The 27,838-nt window shown below is 32.7% G+C and overlaps 4 protein-coding genes across 4 annotated transcripts in view; 3 read left to right on the forward strand and 1 right to left on the reverse strand.

Moving 5' to 3' along the window:
• LOC123698712 overlaps window positions 1-27,838 on the reverse strand; it is an 81,231-nt gene that overhangs the window by 22,219 nt on the left and 31,174 nt on the right. Inside the window, exon 2 of the mRNA XM_045645465.1 lies at window positions 100-297. Within this exon, the coding sequence (XP_045501421.1) occupies window positions 100-297 (198 nt within the window). The remainder of the gene's footprint in view (window positions 1-99; window positions 298-27,838) is intronic.
• LOC123698724 lies at window positions 18,951-19,815 on the forward strand. Its single transcript, XM_045645478.1, has 2 exons — window positions 18,951-19,050; window positions 19,346-19,815. The coding sequence occupies exons 1-2, from the start codon at window positions 18,994-18,996 to the stop codon at window positions 19,763-19,765; spliced, it is 477 nt and encodes a 158-aa protein (XP_045501434.1). The 5' UTR covers window positions 18,951-18,993; the 3' UTR covers window positions 19,766-19,815.
• LOC123698733 lies at window positions 25,349-26,509 on the forward strand. Its single transcript, XM_045645485.1, has 2 exons — window positions 25,349-25,420; window positions 26,206-26,509. Exons 1-2 carry the CDS (start codon window positions 25,367-25,369, stop codon window positions 26,488-26,490), a joined length of 339 nt encoding a protein of 112 aa, XP_045501441.1. The 5' UTR covers window positions 25,349-25,366; the 3' UTR covers window positions 26,491-26,509.
• LOC123698719 lies at window positions 26,998-27,784 on the forward strand. Its single transcript, XM_045645473.1, has 2 exons — window positions 26,998-27,071; window positions 27,142-27,784. The coding sequence occupies exons 1-2, from the start codon at window positions 27,024-27,026 to the stop codon at window positions 27,724-27,726; spliced, it is 633 nt and encodes a 210-aa protein (XP_045501429.1). The 5' UTR covers window positions 26,998-27,023; the 3' UTR covers window positions 27,727-27,784.

Consider the following 27,838-nt stretch of genomic DNA (forward strand, 5'->3'; position numbering starts at 1 on the left):
ACTCGCACTTTAAACTGCCTTCAAAATGGATCGTTTAATTGCTATTTGGTGTTGTTGTTTTTCTTAGTATGTTAAGAATAATTAATAATGTATTGTTACCTGACTATTTGGAAATGTAGCGAAGGCGGATTGGACCTTGTGCAGCGCATGGTCCTGCTGGTGGGCCGGCGGGGGCCGTCCCTTGGGGAAGTAGAAGCGCGGTATGACCCTGGACGGTCCCGCCGCGCGGACCGACCGCTGGAGGGTCGTGTGAGGTGGTGCTGATGACGGCTTTGAAGGTGTTGATGCAGTGTAGTTCTGCAAACAAATGAAATACGTTATTTACTACATAATAAACTACTTACTACAACCTGCCGTCTGTCCCTATGTATGATTATAGAGAAAGTTTTATATATAAATAAGAAGCATAATATATTAGAGTAGGTACCTACCTATATGTAGTATCAGCCTGTAACTCATGTAGAGCCGGGAGAGAGAGCCGTTGTTTAAACGATTAATAATATGTACCTACAAGTATTAATATGTATTTGTAGGTACATATTAATCGTTTAAACACGAATACATAATATACATATAAAAATAAGTACCTAATAAGTACTTAAAACAATTTCTACAAAGACTTTTCCGACCATTTTCTGCTTGAATGAACGCATTCGTTGAAACTGAATCTGAACTGAACTGATGTTGGATTGTTAATGCAGCTTTCAAGTCTGACTATATGAAGATTCAATTAATAATTAATAAGATGGGTATATAATTATTAATAGCAAAACACGTCTTGAATTCTTTAAAATTAAATTTTAAAGAAAACTGAATGAATTTTATAAATACTCTTGTTTTGTTCTACGTAAATTAGTGTCTTTATGATCTACAGCGTCGTTTTATTTTCTCACCACTAAAGTGAGCTATAAAATTTGGATTGTAGACTAAAGTAAACTTTACAAATCGTTTAGCGTTGAGCTAAAATCCAAACAAAAAGGTCACTTGTGTTAATTCGGACACTAATTGTTGACCTTCGTTGTTAAATTATAAAAGTAATTCAGGATTAAACTCATTGTGGTAATGTAATTTACGTGTATTACTCATATTTCAGGCATGTTTTCTTTTTTTTAATTCCATAGACATGGTGGCTTGTTTATAAAATAAATCCTTAATAAACAAAAAAATATGCATCTATTAACAATTACCATTATAATTAATATAAAATCTGACTTCAATTTACATAGTTCAGAAGCCGTATATTTAGGTATGCTTTACGCATTTAAAATGAAACATTAAAGAAAATCGAATTGCATACGAAGATTCTGGTGGTATTTATGAATCACAATCGTAAGTACAATAATACAGCAATGTTTTGCGAAGAGTATTTTGAATAAAGCTGATATAAATAAACGTGTAGGCGTGAATTCAGACGAGTGGGAATTGGGAGCAGCTCAGTTAATTGTTGAGAATCATGTTTCATGATATAGGTAAGGTCGAAATCTAACATTAATAGAAACGTCCTCTGTGCAAATGGAAAGACTATTATAAAAAGAAAATAAATAAAAATTGAAGAAAGTTATTTATTTAATAGGTACTTTAACATTAATTGTATCTATGTACATAAAATTATAATTTTCTTCTCAGACTTCGTTATTGATCTCTGACAATTTTTCCGTTGTATTTGGATAAAAATGAAACTTTCGTTCCATAAATCTTTTCGTTTTACTTTTATATTGTTTTGTCTTTTAAAAATAACTTTTTATTAACTTTCGATTTGCACTCATTTTGTACTCGCACTCTATGTGTAGGAATTAACGAATTATGTTTGTGTGTTACTAAATGGCTCCCACGCAATAGGTACATACACATTACACACGCTTTAGTAAGGATCACGATATGTTTGGATAATAGTCATATTTCAATTGGTGTTTCAGCTCCGCATAAATACACGCAATCGAGTTATAGCACTTTTATCAAATAAGCCTTCTAAAGAAAATGGGTTTCAGGAGCTTGTACTTTCCGCCAGCGGCTTCGCCCGCGTAGTCAAAGAACAACCCCCATAGTTCCCGTTACCGTGGGATTTTGGGGATGAAAAGTAGCCTATGTGTTATTCTGGGTCCTCAGCTACCTGCATACCAAATTTCATTGTAATCGGTTCAGTTGTAGTATTTGCATGAAAATGGTAACAAATATACATACACATACACAGGCATCCACAATCACAAACTTTCGCATTTATAATATTAGTAGAATTGCGAACTCAACATAATCTTTAATACCCTTTAAAGTATTAAATTGTGAGCAATTGAATAATTCAAATGGCATACCTAATGGTTTAACAATATGTTCTTTACATTATCTCTACACCCTAGATATTAGGTACATTACGTCTCCATCTTTTCTAGCTCATAGCTTCAAGAGTATTGCTACTGTGTCCATTTACATAATCCACTGATATTGCTTTTTTATCGCCGCCGGTCGTTAGACCACGATATTATTAACGCATATTCGTTCCGCTCTCCTTGGCCTAAAAAATTAACAACACCCTATACTCATATTTATAGGTGGAATTCAATATATCATGTAAAAGAGTAAGCCAAGCTAAGTATTAATTCTAATCATTCAATACTTGTACTATAAAATTTTATAATAAGGATGAGTTTAGTGAAATTTATAACAATCAAGCTTGTAATTTCGCGCCAGCTGAGCTTTAATTATGTTATGATTATTGATACCTACTATAACTTCTGCTTTTGTCAATCTCTGCTAACTTGTATGTAATGTTAGTTTGTGGTAGATAAATTTTATTACGATTTAAAATCATCAATCATCGTTCATCATGCGTTCGTATGTACCTACGTACGTACGGACTGATGGGACACGACCCTCTTAAGAGGATAAATTATATATACTGCAATAATTAAGGATAATACTACGAAAAACGTATCTACTACTCAAATGGTCAAAGATTACTGTCGTATCCATTTCGGTCACATGACTTTTGTGAACCATTGATTAATACCGCAATTAAAACCTTGTTCTCAGCTTACACTGAAGTTGGAAATTTGAAATCGATCCGCAGACGTAGGTGTAAATATCGTGCTCATTACAATGATTGTGTTTTATAGACGGAGTAAAACCATAAATAGATACTGTTTAATTGAAGTTATGCCTTTCAAGGGGATAACCACTTAGGTGCTGCGCGTAAAAACTGTCCTGTGTATTTAAAAAGTATGTTTTAAGAATGTGGAAATATTATTAACGGTTCATTTTAGGTAAGGATCTTAATTGTTTAAAAGTAACATTGTCACAATTTAGCTGCTGAAGTCTGCAAAAGAATGTAAAATTAATTAACACTATATAATAATACAGTATACAAATGCATAATTGTGGAAATAGAGATGCTTAAATAAAATGCAATTGTTTGTATCCTAGTACTACCTATTCCTTATATGTATACCTTCATCAATATAAATTATATCCACTTGATTTTATAATGAAATCAGCCGTTAAATAAAAGCACCAAAGAGGATCAATGCGATTGACACATCAATGAACTTGAAATACCAAACAGTTTATTAATTTAATTCCAATGTTTCATTGGAAAATACACGGGTTTAATAGTCAAACGATTTGGGAAATCACAATCATTTGGAAACTTCATTCAAATAAAGCGGAATCGTTCAGGACACAAATCTATTGAAATCGGTTTAAACGAAGTAAATCCATTCAAACACTTTCAATGCTATTCCGTATTCTATTAACACAACCTAGCCTTAATTCTTTGTTGAGCATTACTAGGTGGAAATATTGAATCTAAGAAGACATAAGAAGGCAATAAGTGGATATAAAGCCAAAGCCAAGACTGTAAATGTAATGAGCGTGATCACGTGATAGTATTAAGTCGTTCTTAGTGTTTAATACGTGACAATAACCTGGGGCTGCTCTACACAGTACAATGTTAGAAGCCGGTAAGTTTTAGCTTAAGATAAACTAAACATATTATCTAGAACATGGTAAAGTTTTATTAAATGGGCACAAAAAATAATGAAAAATTATTTTGTATCCTGGAAGGCTATAAAATTTCAAATATCTTTCATAGCTTAGGTCAGACATAAATATAATTTATTAGGCGTTAAGACTAACCCGAAATTACACTGACTTTCAAAACTGCTATGCAAATTTGTTACTTGGACACTTCGAGGTTCAAAGTGATAAATGGAAGACATTTTCATCTTTTATTTGGTAAGATTTCATTCAGAATTTATAAGAGCAAGGATTTATTAAATCACGTTAAGTTTGACAAGGTAAAATAACGCAATAAGTTCCTAATCGTATTACGGAATAAGTATGGTGTTTAAAAGGATTTGAAACCTTTGCTTCTTAGGTTGCAGTAGTTACTCCAACAATATATTATGCGGTTCATGACCTAAGAAGATTATCTATTCATTGGGCGTTAGAAACACTTTTAATTAATGCAATTTTATAAACAAAAACATTACACTAAACATAGGTAGGTAATATTGTTTTAGCGTAGGTATGTATAGATTCTTATCAGTATATACCTACCTATTCTTTTTTTAGGTATATTATAATAATTGCAACTGAGAGAGTTGGTACAAACAAAACATTTATATTAAAATGAAAAAAAACAGAGTTCCTAATCCATTTCCTATCTTCAAATACATTTGAAGATAAAAAATTAAACTACAGTTTAAAACACCAAATAACAACAGAAAGCAGAACAAAGATTACTCGTAAAACAAAAATGTACAGCGTTAAATAATAAATTCGTAAATCGGGTACAAATTTAGCCTAACACCGTAACCTAATTTGCTTCAAACATTGCCCAAGTTTACGATTATAAATAGGTTAAGTTGCGAAGATAATGAAACTTGTATTTTTCGAGATAAGAAGCGCGAAGTAATCTCGTCGAGACACTTCGTCGTTAAGAAATCTTTGTTGTTTTTAATTTAGGCTTATCCTAAGTAGAAAACTTAGCAATATCTACGAAAGTGCTGAGCGCTTGCTCACGCTGTTCGGCACAAAATATACCGACGAAGTGTCCTTGAAGTGTTCAGGAATATATTACTTATTATTAATATATTACTTGTTATTATATACCTATTAACTAATTACTTGCAGTATTACTAATTATACTACTAATTATAACAGAGTATACACGAATAACTCGGGCATCTAAGGAATTTATGTAATGCTAGAATGCGGAAATAAAATTGAATTGCACAAAATCTTTGCCTAAAATACTTATAGATTAATTAATGTTTGAGAAAGAAAAATATGTCGGAAATACTCTAACAACAATGCGATTGTCTATTATCAGTTTTCTTGGTCAGTTATCTAATCCAATAAAAATCTAAAAGCATCGAAAGCACGTGTATCGAAACAGACTATTAACAATTTCCTCAAACTTCTGTATGATGGCACTGTGTCCAAACTTTAATTATTCGGTATCGTAGTGTACAATTCGCGATATTCCCGAGTCTATAATTATCAGCCTTAGCGGCGCGGGGCGGCGACCAAACTTTATAAATAGCGCGCGTACGCTTCTCCTCCACGCCAAATTGGGAAACGGCATTGCCCGACATGCTTTGATGGATTCGTGTAAACGTGATCGGAACTTGATGGGATATAGCCACATTTGGAGACTACGCCTACCGTTTAATGCGTGGCTATAAATTTTTCCTAAACGATGTAAATACGAGGCTTTGACTTTTGAGTATTGTCATATTTATAAACATTATTATGATCATCGAAATTCGTTATTCGTTTGTTAAATATGGTTAAATAACATTTCATCCATATCGATTGTTCATGTTTCAGCTACGAATGCATACCTACAACTCACACTTTAAAAATACATATAATTATTTTCTCTATTACTAAGCAAAACCATGTTTCTAATGCACCGACCAAACTTCTAAGGATAATAAATGATGCAAAGTTTATAAATTGTGGTTGCTTTGATGAAGTTAGTTGGTCGAGAAAGACTCTGTCTGGCTTAAACTTAATTATTTTTACAAATTGTCAAAGTCTAAAGCAATTATATAATAATTATATAATAATTATATTACGATAACGTAATTGTATTAGGTACCTACACTGGAAAATCAATTTTCGCTCCGTAATTTAGTTTTCTTTCCACGACGATTTTTCTTTAAAAAAATTCAGCTAAGCATCCTTTGATTATATTATTTGGTGTTGGGTAGGCGTGATATTTTAGATATTTCGTAAATCGGTAATATGTATGTAAAAGAATTACATATTTTTTTCGTTTCTTTTAATTTCTGTATAAATAAAACTGATTTTCCGTTGAACGTGGAATCTATTTTGGGGTTGAATACTAATCAAAATGAATGATGGTTAATCAAAATGAATGTTGCCAGATAAAATATTTTAATAATTATAAGTAAAATAATATTTACAGCTTTCTCTTTATTAGCGTATAAAGTCGAAGGTTGTTGTAATTGTACATTTTTATATTAAAAGTCTTTTAAATTGAAAAGGGTCAACAAGTTACGGGGAATTTTCAACGTAATATGCCCGGAGAGCTTTAATTAATTTAATTTGTTAAAAGTGTCACTGAAGTCGCTTTACGATCTTCCGTCTTTATTTACACTTAAGGACACTGCCGTGTTCGATTGGCCGTCTCTCTCTCTGAACGCTGTTATACGTTTGTTTTGGTTTCAGCAGTTTCAGACCAGCTGAGAGTCTGACGCGTTTCCATGGAAACCATTGATCGCCCGCCATTTTGAATGCAGCCGTCTGCGATACGTCTAGTGACTGTATTTAATAATAAATAGAATGAGTTTTGTGTAGGTAGGTACGTAATTAACCTCATGGCATCATCATATTAATTTAAATGTCATTCAAGCCTTTTTACGAAGACAAGATGTTAGTTCATTAATTCAGTCTGGTATTTTTATTTTTTCCATACACTATCAATAAGGCTGAAAGGACAATTTTCAGGTGAACAAGAAGTTGAAATGTGTTATGTATCTCTATGCCTGAAAGTTATACAGTAAGTATGTACATGTAAAAATACTTTCTAATGCGTTGACTAGTGTCTCTACAATTGTTCATATATTTTGTATTTTTGAGTTGTTTTTACTTCATAGATTATAAATAATAATAGTAATTAAATTGCATACAATTACATAGCAATCTACGACGGTTTATATTATAATGAAGACGCAATAGAGAGCTAATAGAAAATAAAACACACAAACAAGATACCAACATCCTTTTCGGTAACAATTTTGCCCACACTAAATCTGTAGCCGTGTCTACAAAGTACAATATATTATCAATATAAAAGTCGCAGCTTCGGAAGCCATGCCTCGTCCTGATGTGTCCTGTCTCTTGTGTGAGTGCCAAGGATAGTAAATCAATAAACGGCGCCAGAAGCGGTATTTGATCTCAATTTAGAACAAATTTGTAACCGTCGTTCGAAGTATCAAGTTAAATTTATCAAGCGCATTTTTACGCATTGGTCTGGCTGTTCTGAATTGTAAAAATAGAATGTATTTTATGTCAAAATGATTTAAACGCTCCTTAAATTGAAACAAAACAACTGCGTACTGAGAACTTAAACGAGGTGACAATAACGTATTTTGTAAAAGCAAACTTTTATAATGTCATAAAACAATTTAAACAAATACTTAAACATAAAATGTACCTATCTTGTAGCTCCATTATATTATTTAAATTACACCATTCACAATTTAAGTAAAAAATAAGTTTAATTGCAATTTCTTGCCCCTATGTTTATAAAATATATTAAGCATCCATTAACAGTTTTCCAAGAAAACCTGGCAAACACTTATAAAATGTCTCGTTCTACTTTAAAAGTCTAACAGAAAATTATTTCCCCGTCAAATCTCTACTTTCATGGAGGCTGCGTACGCACGTGGAGCATGTATAATCAATTTTGATTGCAAAACCATTTCATACGGAAGGGTTACGTTAAAAGGAAGTTTCATTAAACGAGGAAAGTCGAACGATTTGTATGATTGATGATGATGTGGACTCTATAGAATGTTCTCGTTAATAATCGTGTTAATAGAAAAGTTATTTATGGTGTTTGGTTAACGTCGACATGATTATATGAAAGTTTATTTTCGTAATGTGCTGATTAACATTTTAATTTGATTAACATATTTTTAATTGATGTACACGATCGTTTTATGGGAAAACAAAATAAACATAGGTACTTTGGAAAATAGAAACTGGTTCTGATAGTATGTGAAGGTATGTATCTACCTAGTATAAATATGGTATTACAATGTAACAATTGACTAACAATTAAAATATATTCATGTAATTTACTACATAAAATCATTTTAAATATTGTACACATCGCTTCGGCGATACGCGAAGCCACGGGTTTAGTAAAATGTATGCTGAATACAGTGTGCCTAGTGCGAGTTTTCATCGAGTACGAAACGTTACTATCGCGTTTGCGTCACAGCCGAATTAGTATGGGAAATCGAACAGCGCCCCTAGCGGACGTATGGGGAAGCTTTGATTCCCCATACAAATTTCGCTGTGACGCAGACGCGATAGTAACGTTTCGTACTCGATGAAAACTCGCACTAGGCACACAGAACGATTTTTTGATGCGAGGTAAAAGGGCTTTGTATTGAATTTAATGCTACCGTACCTCTCTTTATGATTCCCGAAACAAACGCCCGTGGAATAAAAATAAATCGTGAATGAGTATTTAAAATTAATTTTAAACATGCACATGCTATTATTACGTAAATTACTCATTCAATCTTTTCTAATTATATTTTAAGATTCATATACTTTCGTGTTTCTTTAGAATCAAACGCAGCAGAATTCTTTAGTAATTCTAACCACAATTGCGGATAAAAGAGTGAAAAGTAAGTGTGGGATTAATGACGCTGAATTGAAGAAAGGAGTTGGGAGTCGGACGTGTTGCTATTGTTGTGCGATCTGTTTCCTGAACTAAGTGCTAGTCTTTCACACTGCGTATTCTAAATATATGCTTACGACATTTGATATTGCTGTTGAACTCAAATGTTCTTGTGATTTAGAATAGGTAGAGATGTCGTGTATTATTAGTATAAATGTCGTGAATGCTTCAGTGTAGCAAGCAAATCAAATTGTGTATTTTTTACTTTAGCAATTCTATAGGTAATATTAAAATTTATATAAATGTTTAACTATTTTCTGTTTTTACATAAATATGTTACCTAGTATTGAAGGAAGTACATATTGTATAGTACAATATGAAGTAGGTTATATTTAAAAAGTGGAGTTATAATGCAGTAAGTATAGGTGTAGGTTACACACAAAATTGCAAACAATTCAAAAGGCGTAACAAATCTCAAACAGTATTATCTTTCCAAGTAAAAGGAAAAGGTATCCCATTTAGTGTAACCCTTTTAGATGAAGATAGAGGCCAATTTATTTTATGCTATTTATACGTTTTGTAGTTCTTTTTTCAATGGACGAGAGCGAGGATGGCCAGCGTGTTTCGAATATTTCAAAGGTGCCAAATATAGCACAGTAACGAACCAAACTGATTTCGTTGCTTTGCTCTGTTTGTTGTTCTAACTAAGCACGCTATAATGAACTCTAATTAGTATGAACAACGTTCGATTGACGTGTAAATAATGACTGAAATATACATGCGATATTCTGAAATTATTGTTTTATCTGTATGCAAAATTCGAAATTGTTATGCAAATGTCACTTAAGGATATGAGGAAAGTTTTTTTTCGTTTGTCCGTTAATATTCAACTCAAATATTAAATCGATTTTAAATATTATTTTACCATTAGAAAGCTACATCCTAACTGAGTAGCGTAGGCACACCACCGAATACCACAGTTGAAACAAGCGAAGCTGGGACACAGTTACCTAGTCGTGTACAGATTTCTTTTCTATCTTTCAGTCCCATAGAGTATTTCGCTTTTCAGTTTGTTGCTTCCAAAGCTTTAAGAAGTTTGTAAGGTTTTACTTTTCATACATTCGAGACAAATATTAAAACATGTTTTAAAATGTTTCAAAAGATTAGATAAGTGAAACCGGATTGACAGCATGTTCTCTATTACACATGAACTACCTTACAAGATATTCTATCTTTTGATTTGCTCACATATGTTATGTTACTTTGAATGCTTAAGTTCTTAGGTTTACAAAATTATTTTGCCCAACAATATGTAATTACAAAATGAAGATGAGTTCTATCGACGCTACTTGCATATCACTACATAAATAGTATAAAACAAAGTCGCTTTCTCTGTCCCTATGTCCCTTTGTATGCTTAAATCTTTAAAACTACGCAACGGATCTTGATGCGGTTTTTTTAATAGATAGTGATTCAAGAGGAAGGTTTTAGTATATAATTTATTAGGTTTTAGACAAAGCGGGCGAAGCCGCGGCGGTAAGCTAGTTTTCTCAATAAACTGCTACAATTACAGGAAAATGCAAATGTCCGCTTAGTTCCCTACCATGATATGCATCTTATCCAAGACTGCGAAGTAACGAAGTATTTAGAACAATAAGCAATTGTTTTGATCAGCCGCCAGTCACAACCAACAATGCGTCATAACACGCCTTTATTTATTGATAGTGTTGCTTTTTCTTCTCCCTGGCTATTTGTTTGAAAATACAATTTATTTCTTGAGAATATTTTAAGCTATTAACAGTTAGGCGAGGCAACATTATGTTAGAAGCTTGTGCATTCTATAATCGTTTGTGTAATGAAGATAAATTGGGTCTTTATGTAACATGCATAGTAAATAATTTCTAGTTAGGAAAACTGTTTTCTTGAAACTATTTCATATGTGTTAACTCGTAATGAGCATTTATTTATAATAATCCAAACTTAAATATATTGCGGCAGTAAATAGATCTATCTTTATCACCAAGGTACATAATATACCTAGTAATTACCTAGTAAATTCCTAAGAATCGATTTGATAGATTTCTAGCGACAAGCAAATAAAATATATTATCTATAGCTTATATCTAATAATTTTCGACATTTCCGGTGCTCTACTTATACCAGCTACATACCACTACCATAAAGTTTACTATTATTTTTCTATACACTTTGTTATATACATATAAGCCAATTGAAGATATACCACAGATTATTATCCACATCAATCTATATTACCTCAACAAATTATCGCGCGGTGAGCGTGTAGGTGAAAGTGAAAAATGTTGAACAAATGTTGAAATAATGCACTTTAATTTGTCACCTAATCAAATACAACAGGAACTTGAATCATTCGTGCAGTGGCATTTATGTGTAGCGTTTATATTCGCACGCAAACTTGTATTAGAATTGTTTCCTTTAACAGAACTATTTGCATAGCAATGGTAGCAGGGGAAATTAAGTTATTTATGGTTATACAATTATACATATAGAAACAAGGGCATAATATATTTTATACAGTTATATAGATTAATGAAGTTAATAGTTTTTATTAACCGACTTCAAAAAAAAGGAGGAGGTTATCAATTCGGCCGGTATATTTTTTTATTTATTATTTAAACACTTTATTTTTTGTTGGTTTACACAATAGTAGATTGATGTAGTGCAACAAATCAAAATAAAACCAATAAACCGATAATTTATTGTTTAATATATTTTTTTTTTTCCATCTCTTTTACCTCCTAGAAATCCATCAACACACAATCGATCTTGTCTAACTATGTCATTATAAAATACCAACTCACCGCATTTCTCGACTCTTTACAAATAATTACATCTTCGGTATCTGACATATGTTCTACCTATCCAGTATCCATATCCGTGTATCAATCACCTATTCTTTCACATTTCATTTAAATGTTTCATAACGTACTTAGCACAAAATATTATAATTTCATCAAATTAGTTGCCACGTCAAAAATGTTTCCACTATTTCACTGGCACTTTTGGATATAAAATTAAAAACGGCACGTACACATTAGAATGTTGTTACTCAATTATGTAGTCTTTATTAATACGAACATTTCACAATAGTAGATAACAACCGCTCACGACCGATAAGGAGCAGGTAGAGTGAGGTGCGGGGACAACAACCTTTACATTTTAATATATGAAAATTCAGGCGTGTGTAACTAGAATACGTTTTAAACTAAAATGTTAAAACTATTTAAGAAAATTCACTCGTGGTGGGCACTTATTGTTTTATTCATGCAGTCTGCTAATTTAATTTTGCGGTTTCAATACACCTAGGTACGACTTTATTCAACATAATAAACATTATATTTTCAATGGAGTTCTGCGTTATTTTTACTGAAAAATATAAGCATTGGCTTTAAGCTTAATATGTTATAAAACTTATATTGCTGGCAGCATCGTCATAGCGAAACAGTTTTCGTGGGCGATTAAAACTTAACTTGGCCTTAATTCTTCTGAATATAACGACGGACACAACAATAGCTGAAATGAAGCGTTAAAATCTTTTGTCAAATATTATACGAGATTCAAGAAAATGACGAAATAAAAATACTATTTAAGTAGACTAGAATAAGCAATAGAAATAATAGGCAGAATATTTACATACGGAGAGATATCTATACATACTTTATACATATAATAAATCTGTAGAAGGGTCAATTCTGTACATTGAAAATATTGAAAAAATAAATACCAGGGGGTGTTACTGGATCGATACCAAACCCAAATATGTATATGTTTAAAAAAATTTTTGTCTGTCTGTCTGTCTGACTGTATGTTCAGGCATCACGTGAAAACTAACGGTTCGATTTCGATGAAACTTGGTATAATTATACCTTATTATACTGGGCGTAAAATAGGATACTTTTTATCCTGAAAAAATACGTAGAAAAAAATTAATCTTAATTTTTCAGTTTTATCCATAGACGTTGTTCTGTAGAACCGCGAACACACGTTGCGTATTATTATAGGCCTAGCCGTATTTGGGTCCAATAGATATTTATAAGATATCATTGTCAGAGTTACTCAAAATGGAGTAATAAACCATCCACGTGATGACCGACATCCGCGCAGACGGAGTCGCGGGCGGAAGCTAGTGCATAATATATGTTTTGATTGTTACTGATTGACAGTCATAATATTTGGTGAAGAGTAATATATACCTATGTATTTTACGACCTTAGTTTACGACGTTCAAAGAATAATTTCTGAAAGAAAAGTAAATCAAAACGCCCTGTTCAATTATTATCATCATCATCATCATCAGCCCATATACGTTCCCACTGCTGGGACACGGGCCTCCTATGAGGGTACAGGCCATAATCCACCGCGCTGGCCAAGTGCGTGTTGGCGGATGACACATGTCGTCGAACTTTTTAATTCTTCGACATGTCGGTTTCCTCACGATGTTTTCCTTCACCGTTCGAGCAGTGGTGGCTCAGTGGTGAGACCTCGGACTTCGAATCGATAAGTCCGGGGTTCGAGACCAGGCGAGCGCGCAGGAAATAAATTGATTTTTCAATTTATCTGCGCATGTTGTAACAATTATTATAATACTTGTGATATTTGATTCAATAAAATAAATAGGACAAAAGATATAAAAAATCTTAAAAATAATCTTTTTCATATTGTTACATTCACGGTGCAAAAGCACATAGCCGAAAAGGGCTTCAGAGGTGAACAAGTTCATTCTTCATTATGCAGTGCCTGTTTGTTATGTGCTAGAGGTAAGAGATGCTTAATATTTTTGACATTACCGTATAATACTAGGTAAAACGATAACAGACGTTTATAACTAAATCAGCTTTATACAAAACGTTATTGAACACACTTGGAATTACCTGAAGACTAATGTTCATTTGCATTGTCCTTTTTATTAAATTTCAACAAAATAGGTATAGACTACAGGATATATAAACTAATGTAAGGTTAAGAAGGTTGCATGTTCCTGTCATTCTTACAATCTGGTTTCAAAATTCAAGAGCAGTAAAAAATACATTGTTTATTATATTAAAGATGATAATATTTAAACGTTTCCCCTAAAGATAAAAAATACAGATCCACATTTTTACTGTTTTTATGTTATTCAAACATCGACACAAGAATCCAAACATGTTTACAAACTTTCGTATTTATAACAAAAGAAGGAATATATCCGATATTGTTTTTATTGGTATCCAAAGTTAATATTGTAAATATGTTTGTTTGTAACATACGGTATCTAATCGATATTTTTTTTACTATCCAAATTTTACGTAGATTTCCTTTACCCGCTCTATATAAAGCCATTTCATTGTGCGACACGCATAAAATATTTCTCATACTGATGCTTGCGTATTCAATATTCCTACATGTACTTTTATGGTAAGCCCACGTCTTGCAGTTTACGGAATGAGGATATTCTTGCTATATGTCAGACATTTTAATCATTTCAATCAAAAACAAGTCTTGAAACACAAAAACGAAGTCAAATCGAAACAAATTCGAAAGTGAAATAGCGGTGACATTCATTAAATGGAAACAAGACGTGAATTTTAAATATTTGAATGTATAGATGAATTAATTATGTAGAATTTTAATGGAGGAATCTACAGATAATTTAAAACTTAATTTACAGTGACTTATGAATCCTAACTGCTTATTTGGAACAATGTAGAGCTCTGTTATTGAGAAGAGTTTCATATTAATTATTAATGTGATTTATGTGAGTTTTGAATTATTAATTATGTTAAACTATTGTATCAATAGCAGCAGTGGTGGCTCAGTGGTGAGACCTCGGACTTCGAATCGATAAGTCCGTGGTTCGAGACCAGGCGAGCGCGCAGGAAATAAATTGATTTTTCAATTTATCTGCGCATGTTGTAACATCACCACTGCTCGAACGGTGAAGGAAAACATCGTGAGGAAACCGACATGTCGAAGAATTAAAAAAAAAGTTCGACGACATGTGTCATCCGCCAACCCGCACTTGACCAGCGTGGTGGATTATGGCCTGTACCCTCATAGGAGGCCCTTGTCCCAGCAGTGGGAACGTATATGGGCTGATGATGATGATGATGATGATAGTATCAATTAGGTATGTTCCACTTACGCCATGTTTTTTTTAATTAAGCGGATTTTTTGCTTTTTTTGCAGACACGAAATGTCAAAATTAATTATCTTTGCAAAAACGAACAATTTACATACGTTAAATTTAGTACCAGTATTGAAATAAATATATAAACAAGATCTCTTTGTTTATCACGGCCAGATAAGGTAGACTTCGTCGAGACATCAATCAGGCCGCTGGCGATAGCGGACGTAGACTATCTTGGTTCAGAAATGGCATATCGTCGGTTATGTCGGTTTTCCTAAAATAGTATTGAGGCAGTTCTGCTAGTAATTAAACAGCAATTTTCATCGTATTCGGATAATGTTATTATTATTTTGATTGACGTCATATTGGAAACAAAGACATGTTATTTACAAATGTGAAATTTTCTGATATTTGTAATATAAATTATGTTCCTGATAACATATTTATGTTAATTTTAGCAATATAAAATATACAATATTTGTATCTCTTATTAGTGTGTACGACATGTGAATTTAATTTAAACTCCGTGATACTTATATAAAATATAGTCATAGGCTGTAAATTTATATATTCCTGTCCCGTCAATTATCGGCAATTACATCACAACACCATGTATTACGCGTAGATTACTCAGTATTGAAGTCATCAAGCAAGGAAAAGTCGCTTTATGCGAGTGCGTGGTGTCGTAAAATGGGACTGCTTCCTTCCGGTCATATATCCGCCGATATAATGACATTGATGACGGCTACAAACTTCCCCTGTTGACAACAGATTGCCAGTGTACGAGCATTGAGCACCCTGTATAAAAAATACGTAATCTCATAACATGACGTCGTAAAATGAGCTAATTTTGTGGCTAATTTGGTAGACGTTTGGTTACTGTGGGTTAGTGTTACGGCGTGGAGACGAACTAATGTCAAATGCATTTTTTGTGATGAAGGAAATATCTGATTTATTTTGGTAATGATTTGCTGAATGTAGAAATTACATTAAACATCTACACTAATATTATAAAGCTGAAGAGTTTGTTTGTTTGTTAGAACGGGCTAATATGAGGAACTACTGGTCCATTTTCAAAATTCTTTCGGTGTTAGACAGCCCATTTATCGAGGAAGGCTATTTATCATTAGGAAGTATTACTAAGACCAACAGGAGCGAAGCCACGCGGATGAAACCGCGAAGCGCAGCTAGTGACAAATATTTTGATGCAATGATAATAATCTCTGCTTATTCATTTAAAAAAGCAATATTGGAAAGATACTTATATTGAAATATTCGATAAAAAAGCACTTGCATTACTAATCTGTATTACGTTACAATTTTAAGTTACCTATTTGTGGATATTCCTTTTGTTATCAGTTTTACCCGCGATAACACATGTTGAGATTATTAATTTATCTTATAAAACGTTGTACCTACACATTCTCAACTCAATTACATAAAAATATTTAATCTTTTATCAGAATAGAAAGAACAAAAAATATTCAATTGTTTTTCTATACATATTGCTTCCGTGTAAGGAAAAAGATTTACTAATATTTAACATTATTTGCCTATTATTGCATCCGGAATTTTTTTAAGATTGAATTTTTTTCTTTTTTAATCCCATCATACGATTTTTAATTAAACGTTTCAAAACGGATGGTGAACATAAAGTTATTTTTAGAAAACAAAATGATCATATAATATTAAAACAATTTATAACAAAATCTACCCACGATGATAAAAGCATAACATAACTTCTTTTAATCTCGGCTTCTTTAGGATATAATACCCCATTACATTCTGTTCGTCAATTCCATTTCGAATACATTACTTAATTCTCTACCAATAAATATGTCAAAATATGTACATTATAAATATTTTACATCAATAACTTAAAATTCCACTTCCCACAAACTAAAGCCACTTACACGTTAAGTAGGACGATGTTTTACCTGCAATAAAAAAGAAAATAATAAGCAAAATGATATTTCAAAAACATTCACAAAATTATATCAAACTATTTCCGATGCAACATTCAACATTATTTCATAAAACGTAAGAAAGTTTACGCAAGCACTTAGTAATAGCATTTTTTGATAAGTGAATTTATCGTAATAGTGACAAAAGTATAGATTGATAATATATTTGTCATTGTTACTTATATAAGTAAATGGCAACATGCATAACGATTGTTCGAAATGGGTTGTTCATATAAATGGACAACTTTAATTTCAATTGTAATTTTATCATTGAAGGTAATTTTTTTTTACTCCCCTTAAGGCATAATTATTTTTGCAGTTTATTTGTGAATATTCACTAATGATATTTAACATTTACAGGGCACAGTTTTATGCCAAAATTTAGGCGGAGGACAAAAATGTCAGGTCGAAAATGCGAATAAAGAACAGAAAATTAGCAACAATGTGTCGTCTAAAGCTCAATTAATGAACACGTTGTTCGGTGTAGCCGCAGCAAATGGAGTGTCCCCTGATTTATTGCCCGTAATCCAACCGTCGCTACCGAACGACAAACCACAGTATCAATGTGTAAAGGATGTTCCGAGGTCATTAAATCTTATACAACTTCCACAGAACACATATCAGGGACCCAAAGAATCCGTAATTATAACTGGAAATCCAGTGAACTCTGTAAGCCAACCTACACAACCGGTTTTTGTGTCATCTCCACCTGTAATGTCTTCGAGCCAATCTTATATCCCTTCAATGTATTCTTATATACCTTCACCCCAAGTGAATGTATATCCAGGACAACAGACAATAAGATTGGAAAACAATCCCTGCAATTATCAAAATACAGCTAGTATTCAGACAATACCTGCAACTTGGCAATCTCAAGCATACATGTCTGAAATACCGAGAGAAACGCCAGGGTGTCCACAAATGATATCAACGATTCCTACATTACAAGAAGAGGAAGATTCAGCAAGTATTGAAGAAATAACACCCGCATCTCGAGTTGTTTCATGTGTAGAAATACCAAATGAGTGCAAGTCTTCATTACCCGTGAATTTACAAATAAATCTGCCATCTCAAAATATACCCGCACCGAAAATAACGGTTGTATCAGCTGCACCAGCCTCCCCGCCGACCGTACCTACATCTCCATACGGTGAATCATCTTATCCATTTCCTCCTTACTTCCCACCACCAATCATCCTGGACAAATCAGATTCATTGAACAGTTGGTTGCCCATGATATTGATAGCATTATTTGCTAACGATCGAGGTAATTGCGGAGGTGGTTGCGGCTGCACTTGCTGTTGCCCTTGCAGTAACTCAAACAGTGTTATACCTATTCCATACCCAATACCTATGCCGGTTAACAACCCTATTATAAACACATCAAGAGGTTCAAAGGCTAAATTTCGTAAAAGTAAAATGCAAACATCTGTTTGTAATAAAGATAATGATGATGAAGATGACGACGACGAAAATGATAGTAAAGAAGATAATAATTAATTGTTGACTATTTAAGCTACCTAATTTAAATTCTAAATTATTTTGATTAATTAAAAACAGAAAAAAAATATTTGTGTTTTATATTATTGTTATTTTACTTGTAGACTGAATAATGAGGATGTTTTAATGGACAAAATGAGTGTAATAAAAAACCTATTCGTCGTTATATAAAATCTATGATTATTAAAATTTGTCTCCCCTCTTAAAACCCGTAATAAAGCCGTGATCACGAGCGATTAAGCGAAACCTAAATAAACTTCCAGCTAAGCCAAATGCATAAGTAGATCGATAACAGCCACACCGGTTACGATAATAATGTTTATTTTAGAAGCACGTGCGATTGCTTTGCATGTGTGATGTAACTGATGAGATTAGATTGGAGATCAGACTGCCGGTGACGCAACGGTATAACAATAAAACCTGGCTGCCCCAATATCACAATATTAATAGCACACAGTAACTCAAATAAACAGTGAAGATTACACAATTTTGCAAAAGTAGGAATGAAAATTCTTATCTTACATTGTTGCGTTGTAGTTCTCACTCTGATATGTATACAGGTAGAGCATGCAATTTGATATTCAATGTTATTTGTGATTCAGTTACAATAAACAATATTATATTCTTAACTATCTAACTCCTCGTAAAAGTAATTTTAATTTTGAGCACGATCTGTTTTAAATTTTTAATAAATAATTACGTCATAAAATTTCCTTCTCATAATAGATTTTAAAAATGTGTCACCAAAATTAACTAGGTTTTAAGGAAATGATTATAATCATAGTATAACCACTGCTAATGAGCATAGAACTTTCTAATTAGCATTTCATTGCAATAACCTATTTTTGATTACAGGAAGAAGTATCATGTCAAGTAATGTACCCATCGTATGGCGGGATGCCAAATGGTGACGACGGGGATGACGACCTCGGCCTCTTACTGACCGTTTTACTTTTCGCTGCGAAACAAAGAAGTAATAGTTTGGACAGATACGGATATGGTGGATGCGGCTGTTGCAACAATTGCTGCAGAAGCACCCAAAAGACCATCCCGATACCCTATCCAATTCCGATAACAACTAATAATCCTATAATATACAAATCACAGTCCAGCGAAAATGATAGTGATACAGATGACTGTAATGATGACACAGCTCAAGGAAGTCAGAAATCAAGTCATCATGAAAGTTCTGAAGAAGAAGAAACTACGAGTACTACCAGAGTAAAATACAAACCGATGCTAGTTTCAGAATCAGCTGAAATCTCTATGGATTAACGTTAATGTTAAACACAATATTTTTTACTATTTTGATAGTTCTTTTTGTAAATTTGAAACATAAATAAAAATAAATTATTAAACTAATGCACATGTTTCATTATATTTGAAACCCATATTATGTTATGTTTAAGGAATTACTATAAAAATGTAAAGAGAACAACACTACCATATAAAATTAATTCATAAGCTTACATGTATAATGATGTCTAAGGATAATAAAAAAACATAAATCTATAGCATGATACTTATCCTTTCACCTCTGGAGAGTGCTTCATAATTCAAGAAACCTATAGAAATTATAAGAAATTTCCAATCCACATGTATAAAATCTATGCATGATGATTATAACATGCTACCATATTATATTGTATTATGTTTAGATTGTAGTTCATCCAATAATTGTTATTAATTATAAAATATCCAATGAAAATCTATACTAATTTTATAAAGCTGAAGAGTTTGTTTGTTTGAACGCGCTTATCTCGGGAACTACTGGTCCGATTTGTAAAATTCTATCGGTGTTAGATAGCCCATTAATTGAGGAAGGCTATAGGCTATATATCATCACGCTAAGACCAACAGGAGCGGAGCACTGCGGGAATAACCACGGGGCACAGCTAGTATTTCAATAAAATGTTATGAACTAATTATACGTTATGGTAGTATCAGTAGTATGTTTATGTGTAAGTACTAAATTACTTCATTGGTAACTATTTTTTTGAGTACGTAAAATAATGTAAAATATAATATCCTTTGATATAGCTACAGTGAAACTAAAATGGATACGTCTATATTTTTTCAAAGGTTTTTTTTTCAAATTAAGTATTTTTTAAGGCTATAAGGCCATCTAGACTATTTTATTTTATAAACTCTACAAAAAGAGTAAGAAGTGGGCATAATTACTACAAGAAATTGAAATTTGAAATATACCCCGAAGTGATGTTTAGGGTTCCGAATCACAAATGGAAAAATCAGAACACTTTTAAGATCACATTGTTGTCCGTCTGTCCGTCTGTCCGTCTGTGTGTCTTTCAAGACCTTTTTCCTGAATCAGAGAATTTTATATCAAATACTCGGGTCTACTGTTCCTTGAAAATGTGAGAAACAATTAACTTCTAAGCAATTGCAAATTGCAATCAAGCTAGAGCCGTTAATGGTAAAAATATTTCGACATTCGCAAGGGAATAAGAACCTACTAGCCCAGAACAGGGAATGTTGAAATTTGATACGAAGCAACGTCTTATAGTTAAGGTGAAAAGCATCAATTTAATAATACAAAACAATATGTACCTAATTATATGATAAAAAAACAAGCTTATACGGAACCCTTGGTGAAATAATCCGACTCGCACTTGGCCGATGTTTTATACCTACGAGAGAATGGAGAATGCTCTGTTTAGAGAATTTAACAACAAATTAAAATTATTGAATGCACCAGTAATAAAGAACTATAAAATTTTTACCAAAGTTTTGCTTGTTAAAAGTACAGGCTGGAAGTTTTCTGAGTCGCTAATTCATTAGTTGAGTAATTTAGAAAATCTCTGACTATAGTCTGCATATGTATACTTACCTAATTAGTTTACGTTATTGTGATTACTCTAATATGTAAAATATTTAGTTCACACATTTTTGTTACGTTTTAAATATGTTCTAATATGCTGGAACACGTTTTACATTTTCTTTAAATGCATCTCCAAAATTATGCAACTGAAACAGATAAAATAATATAAACGTGATAAATCGAGAAAATAATCAGATGTAGTAATTGATAAGCTACTTGCAACAACAGATAACCGTGTGAAGATTACATAACATATTAATACAAAATATATAATCATATGTACTTATTGAAACATGCGCATTTTATACCTTTTTACAATGGCTTCCGCCATATTGTTCACGGCTCTCTTAATATATCTTCACACTTATGTAATGATTAATCTTATTTTATTTATATTTATTACTATTGTGTTGTGTATTGAAGTTTATATTAATTATTATTTTTTCTTTTTTCCAGACTTGCTTTGGGCAGCAAAGCAATTTTTTTAAACAAAGTAATTTTGGTAAGAAGCCGCTTGAATCACCGCAAAGCAGTCCAAGTACATCATTTCTGAAGAACTTTACTGGACATGGAAATATTGGGAACACGGCTAATTTTCAAGGAAGCCAGCAATTACCGGGAAATAATCAGCAGTCGAACAATCCTCTAAATGCTAGAAATACCCCACCCGAACTACCTTTTAATTTACAACAATCAATGGCGTTGCAGAAAATGAATATGCAGTCGTTAACAAACTTGCAACAACAACCTAACAACTTGCCTAAAAACTTACCTGGTGCTACACCGTTCAATACGCCAGTTCCTGCGAACATGCCTTCTTTAAGTTTATCAGAACCAGTACAAAATTACAATATGCTTCCGGCTTCAGCAATTAATCCATTACAAGGGCAACAAATGTCCTATCAATTGCCCTCTCAAACTAGCATGCCTACGCAATATTCTCTACAAACACCTCAAGCTATTCCGTCTTATTCTGTGAACTCAAATTATGGAATTCATTCAACTCCAGGATGTTCCACACCCGTCACAATTCCATTAGGTGTCATAGAAGCTTCACAAATGTATAGTCCTGCCCCAAGTTTCAATCCCTATTCATTTTCTCAGCCATCTGTTTCAAACTATTACCCAAGTTTCGATCCTAGTCAAAGTATTATGATAGGACAAAATGATATTATTTTAAATACACAGGATCCTCTGCCTTCGGCGTATCTTCCAGTTCTTCAAACAAGCTCACCACAATACAGAGTAGTTCAGAGTTATCCAGTGAATACAATAGTCACCTCCGATCTCAGTCAGAACTCAAAATCATCAACTCTGAAAACAATACTTCCTCTGTTAATTAATTTATTGAAGGAAAGAAACTCTTGCCCATGCCATCCCGGTTGTGACTGTGAGTGTAAGAAAAAACGAGCTAAGAAACCTCAAATTTCAAGCAGTTATTCTAAACAAAAGAAATACCCGCTTAGTGAAGATGGTCCAGCTATCGAATTATATTCTGATGAAATGGAGACAACTAGGAACGTAAGGGAACCGAAATTAGCTGGAAAATTGAAAAATAAAATTCCTGACGTGAGTACAGAAGCTCAGGATGACGAATCCTTGGAGTATCATGAAGAAGATGATAATGAGGACGAGTCAAAGTAAATGTTGTTAGATTAGCTAATTTTATTTATTAAATAAATTATTTTGTTTTTCATAAAAAAGTATTTTATTTTGCTCCTTGTACCTATTTAATTATGTTTAATATTTCTTATAGCAATGCCATTAAAATCTATACTAATGTTAAAAAGCTGAAGAGTTTGTTTGTTTGTTTGAACGCGTTAAACTCAGGAACTACTGGGCCGATTTGAAAAATTCTTTCGGTGTTAGATAGCCCATTTATCGAGGAAGGCTATAATATAGGCTATATATCATCACGCTAAGACCAACAGGAGCGGAGCAATGCGGGTGAAACCGCAGGGAACAGCTAGTATTTAATAATTAATTTAACAATTTGGGGATAAGTTTAAACGACGTCTATACGTCATGCTTGGTAGTATGCCTGTATTAAATATCTTCTTCTTCCCTGCAATTGTTATGTCTGAGTTTATTTCATTATGTCTCTTAGAGCCCAAGTCTAACCCCTTACATTTACAAGAAATATCTTGAGCACGTATTGTATAGATATCTTCGTCTGACGGAATTACTAACATGAGTCATAAAATACGGTTCGCTTTGTTTATTTTACACTCAAATCTATGTTCAATTTATTATGCTAAACTCAACAAAAGCACTCACACAAAGACATAATGTGAAAAGATAAAAATTATGTATAAATTCGCGTTGCTTGCATCATTTATATAATATTCTCTTCATAATATTTACACGATGGGTTCAGCTGTTTGGTTTCTTTCGTTCATCACCATTGTTATTTTGAATGTAAGTGTTTGTTTTATTCATACTTTCGCATGGGAATAATTACTTAATCATCACCGTTTAAAATATTATTAGTTAGGCATATTATTTAGGTATAATTTTGAAGTAGAATATGTTAATCGCAGTATTTTTCAAAACATCGTTTTCATTTTCAATTTTGCATTTGTAGGTCACTGCGAGCTCGTTTAGATCGAGCATCCAATCACAGAGAAAAATTTAGTTATTCCATGCCGTTGGATAATAGACGTGGTTGGCTCTAACAGATAAAATCGTACCTACTCGCCCACAAATTTCGAACACTTAAATATTTTATACGTAGAATTTAAAAACTACACGATAAATTAAATGTACCTACCTATATTAGGTTTAAGGTATAGGGTTTGTCTCTTACTAGCGATTCTTCTTGGGTTAATCAAATTTTCAAATGTAATTCAACATTTTATATTAAAATCTGAATAACCACAGGAAAGTATTGAAAAAACATAACTGTTGTCAAATGTTTTTCCTTTTTTACAGTAGATACGAAATGACCTTAACAGTTCTCCTCGCGTAGGATGAAACTTTAAAACAATGGAAACCTTATTTATTTTAAATATGTATTGTTTTAACAGTAGACATAAAGATCTTATAGAATAATTAATTATTTAAAGATACATTATTATTCACTGCTCTAAGCTCTTAAAATTGGTCGCAGAGTGATGTTATGCATCATCATCACTACATAGTATAAAACACAAAGTCGCTTTCTCTGTCCCTATGTCCCTTTGTATGCTTAAATCTTTAAAACTACGCAACGGATTTGGATGCGGTTTTTTTTAATAGATAGAGTTATTCAAGAGGAAGGTTTTAGTATATAATTTATTAGGTTTTAGATAAAGCGGGCGAAGCCGCGGACGGTAAGCTAGTTCCTCGGTAAATCATAAATGGACTATTCAACACAAAAACATTTTTTCAATTCTGATTTCTCAGTTCCGAACAAACTCTTCAGCTTTATTATATAAGTATAGATTGAATATTAATTTTATTTGTAACTCAAAGGTAACAGATGTCAATGCCTGCAGTTGTGGTGGCTGTGCAAATGCGCCTGCGCCTCTACCTACAATAGTTCCAATACCCTACGCTTACAATTACAACCAAGGGAACAATGTGAGGGAAATCTTACCGCTCCTGATGTACATTATCGCAAAGAGGGATTGAAAACTAAAAGTTTGTAAAACATATTATGAGTCACAAAAATAAGGATAATCTTAATTAACTAGTTTATTTAATAAATAATAATTTACTTAGAATTAAAATCTCATTGTTTAGACGTAATAAAAGTTGTAACATACTTCTGTATAATAATAAAGTTTTTGCGGAATCATAATTTTTTATTTATGTGCGTGAAATTAAAATTATTTTTAAATTATATTACCTTGTTTCATCATATTTTAAAGAACAATAATTATGTCTTATAGTGTGAAAATTGCAAGAATTTAATAATTATTTACGCAATTATTATTGGATATTGTAACGTAAGTACTAAGAAATGTTGACATCAGATTACTTAATTCGATAATACATAATAATATTATGATATAAAACGTAAAGGGCAATCGAATTAATAGTACAAATATACAAACATGTCGCCTTTATGGTGGTTTTGCTGTACATTTGCCCTTTTGGCCAATCTCGATGTAAGTTATTTGTTTTATTGTATTACAAACATATTCTCTACATTTAGAAATATCGCTGTCACTATCGTCAATTTCTAAGATATATTCTAAAGATAGTAGGTATCTTGTAGGAATTTGCGTAGGAGGACTTTGGGAATCGTAAATTGAGATTTTTTTAAGGAACTGTTAAAAAGTCAATTTAATTCGAGTCAGTTCTCCACCGAATTCGTAGTTCAATCACTGAAAATAACATTTTGATTATCACTCTATATTTGCTAGTATACATTGATATGTTCGTCAATATTTTAACGTAAGAGCGGAATTTATGCTCAATCAAATTGGTACGTCCAAATTACTGAGTTTATAACGTAATAGAAAATTATGGCAAACTTGACGGTAAAATTCCTGAACAATGAGGAACGAATAAAAAGAGAGCCCTGTTTAATATATTATAATGGTATTTCCATTTCTTCTGGGTACCAAAATAAGGACCAAGACGTATAACAGACATAATACTTTAGTTTTCTTTGTGATTGTAAAACTTAAATGTTAACTTTGATGTAAAATACAATACTTACTAATTACAAAACCTTCCATTTGAGTCAATAAAGTTTTTAAAAATTTATATCTCTATACATTTTACTAACCTTAAATTTTATTAACCGTTTAAAATCTACTCCATAAAAACACAATACATAGCATTGTTCTTCCTAGCCACAACATTGATTGTAACTTATATAAGAATTGTACTATCCAACCGCACTATTGACTGCATATAAAATTTATATTGAAACGTAAAATTTCAGGTGTTCGTAGCATCTCAATGTCCAGGATGGTACGATAGTTCAGCTGGTTACCCAGGCTACCCACCTTATCCTATAGTGGTCAAATCAAAAGAGAAGAACTCATGGAAGCATATCCTCCCCATCATTCTGCTGATGATGACTGATGGTGGATTCGGAAACTCTTCTCCAGGGAACTTCAATCCAGGACCCTGTTGTTGCAATGGCTGCTGCTGCTGCAGTAATGACAGCCCAATTCCCATACCCTTCCCCATTCCAATCGGCATAAGTAGCCCTATTGTTTGTTAATAAACTTATTTTGCCATTACGCTTTGTTTCATTTTAAACATTGATAAAGTATGGCTAAATTAAAAAGGAAATATTTACACTATTCACAAAGATTATTCAATGATTTGATCTTGATGAGAATTTGATGATTTGATATCTACTTAATGTAAAAAAGTAAATCTGCCAAAACATTAAAAACTACCTAACATTATGCATACTAGCCGGAAAAAAAGGCAAATTTTTTATATCAAGCAGAAGTTTTACCTTGAATGTAATCTATTCAGCAGTCCACAATAAATTAAATTTCACAGGTAAACAATAGTATTTGCTAAAAATTTACGAACATGACGTGTTATTGTTAAAACATGGCAGAGCCATCTACTTAAATATGAAATAATACTTTAATAAATTTTAGAGACACATTTAATGTGAATACGTGTTTATCCATACATTTTAACATTTCACAATGCTCGTCAATTAAGTACATGCTTTGTTTTGAAATCATTACTATAAATAAGAATGCAATACCTTAACTTGGTCAATGATATTTCAAAATGGGGTCACTAAGGATAATTCTTTTCGTAGCGGCTATTTCAGTGGAGGTAAAGTATAATATAAAAAAAAAAATTCAAAGTGTTATCGACTGTACGATAATGAACAAAATTCTTTTAGGTCTACAATGTAGCCGCTCAGTGTGGTCGCGTGGAGTATCTTTCGCAACCTTCATCTGCTGTAGCTACAGCCACACCAATGATTCAGCCAATAAGCCATTGCATCATACCGGCAATAATTAAACCATTTTTGTCATGTGAAAGTTCTTCTGAGCGAGCACCAGCCTCGCACGACTACAACCAGCAACCGAACTATCCACCTTACCCCCCGATGAATTACATGCCACCAATTATCTACGAAGATGACGACGACGACGATTGGCACCATCTGCTCTACTTCTTACTCTTTGCAATGAGAAACAGAGGAAATTCAGGTGGTTATGGCTCGTACCCTGCACAGATGCCTTATACTTTCTACCCTGTTCCAACAGGTTTTGGATATAATGACAACAGATGCGGTTGTGACGACAATAATTCTGGAAGTACTGTTAATTACATTCCATACCCTGTGCCTGTTCAGACCTCGTGTGGAATCATGGACTCTACTCAAAATTATGGAGACGATATCACAATCATGCAATCACCAGCGATACAAGCACTGAATGGAAGGGACAATGAAGTCACCTTACATATCAGAACCGATTAATAAATGCGTGATTGGAATCCTTGTAATGTTCTTGAAATAAAATTTGATTCATTGCATACCTTACGAGTTTTAATTTTTTACGTGAAATAAATATAGGAGCAACAGCTAATAA

The sequence above is a fragment of the Colias croceus genome, chromosome 2 (genome assembly GCF_905220415.1).
Source record: "Colias croceus chromosome 2, ilColCroc2.1".
NCBI classification, from domain to species: Eukaryota; Metazoa; Arthropoda; class Insecta; order Lepidoptera; family Pieridae; genus Colias; species Colias croceus.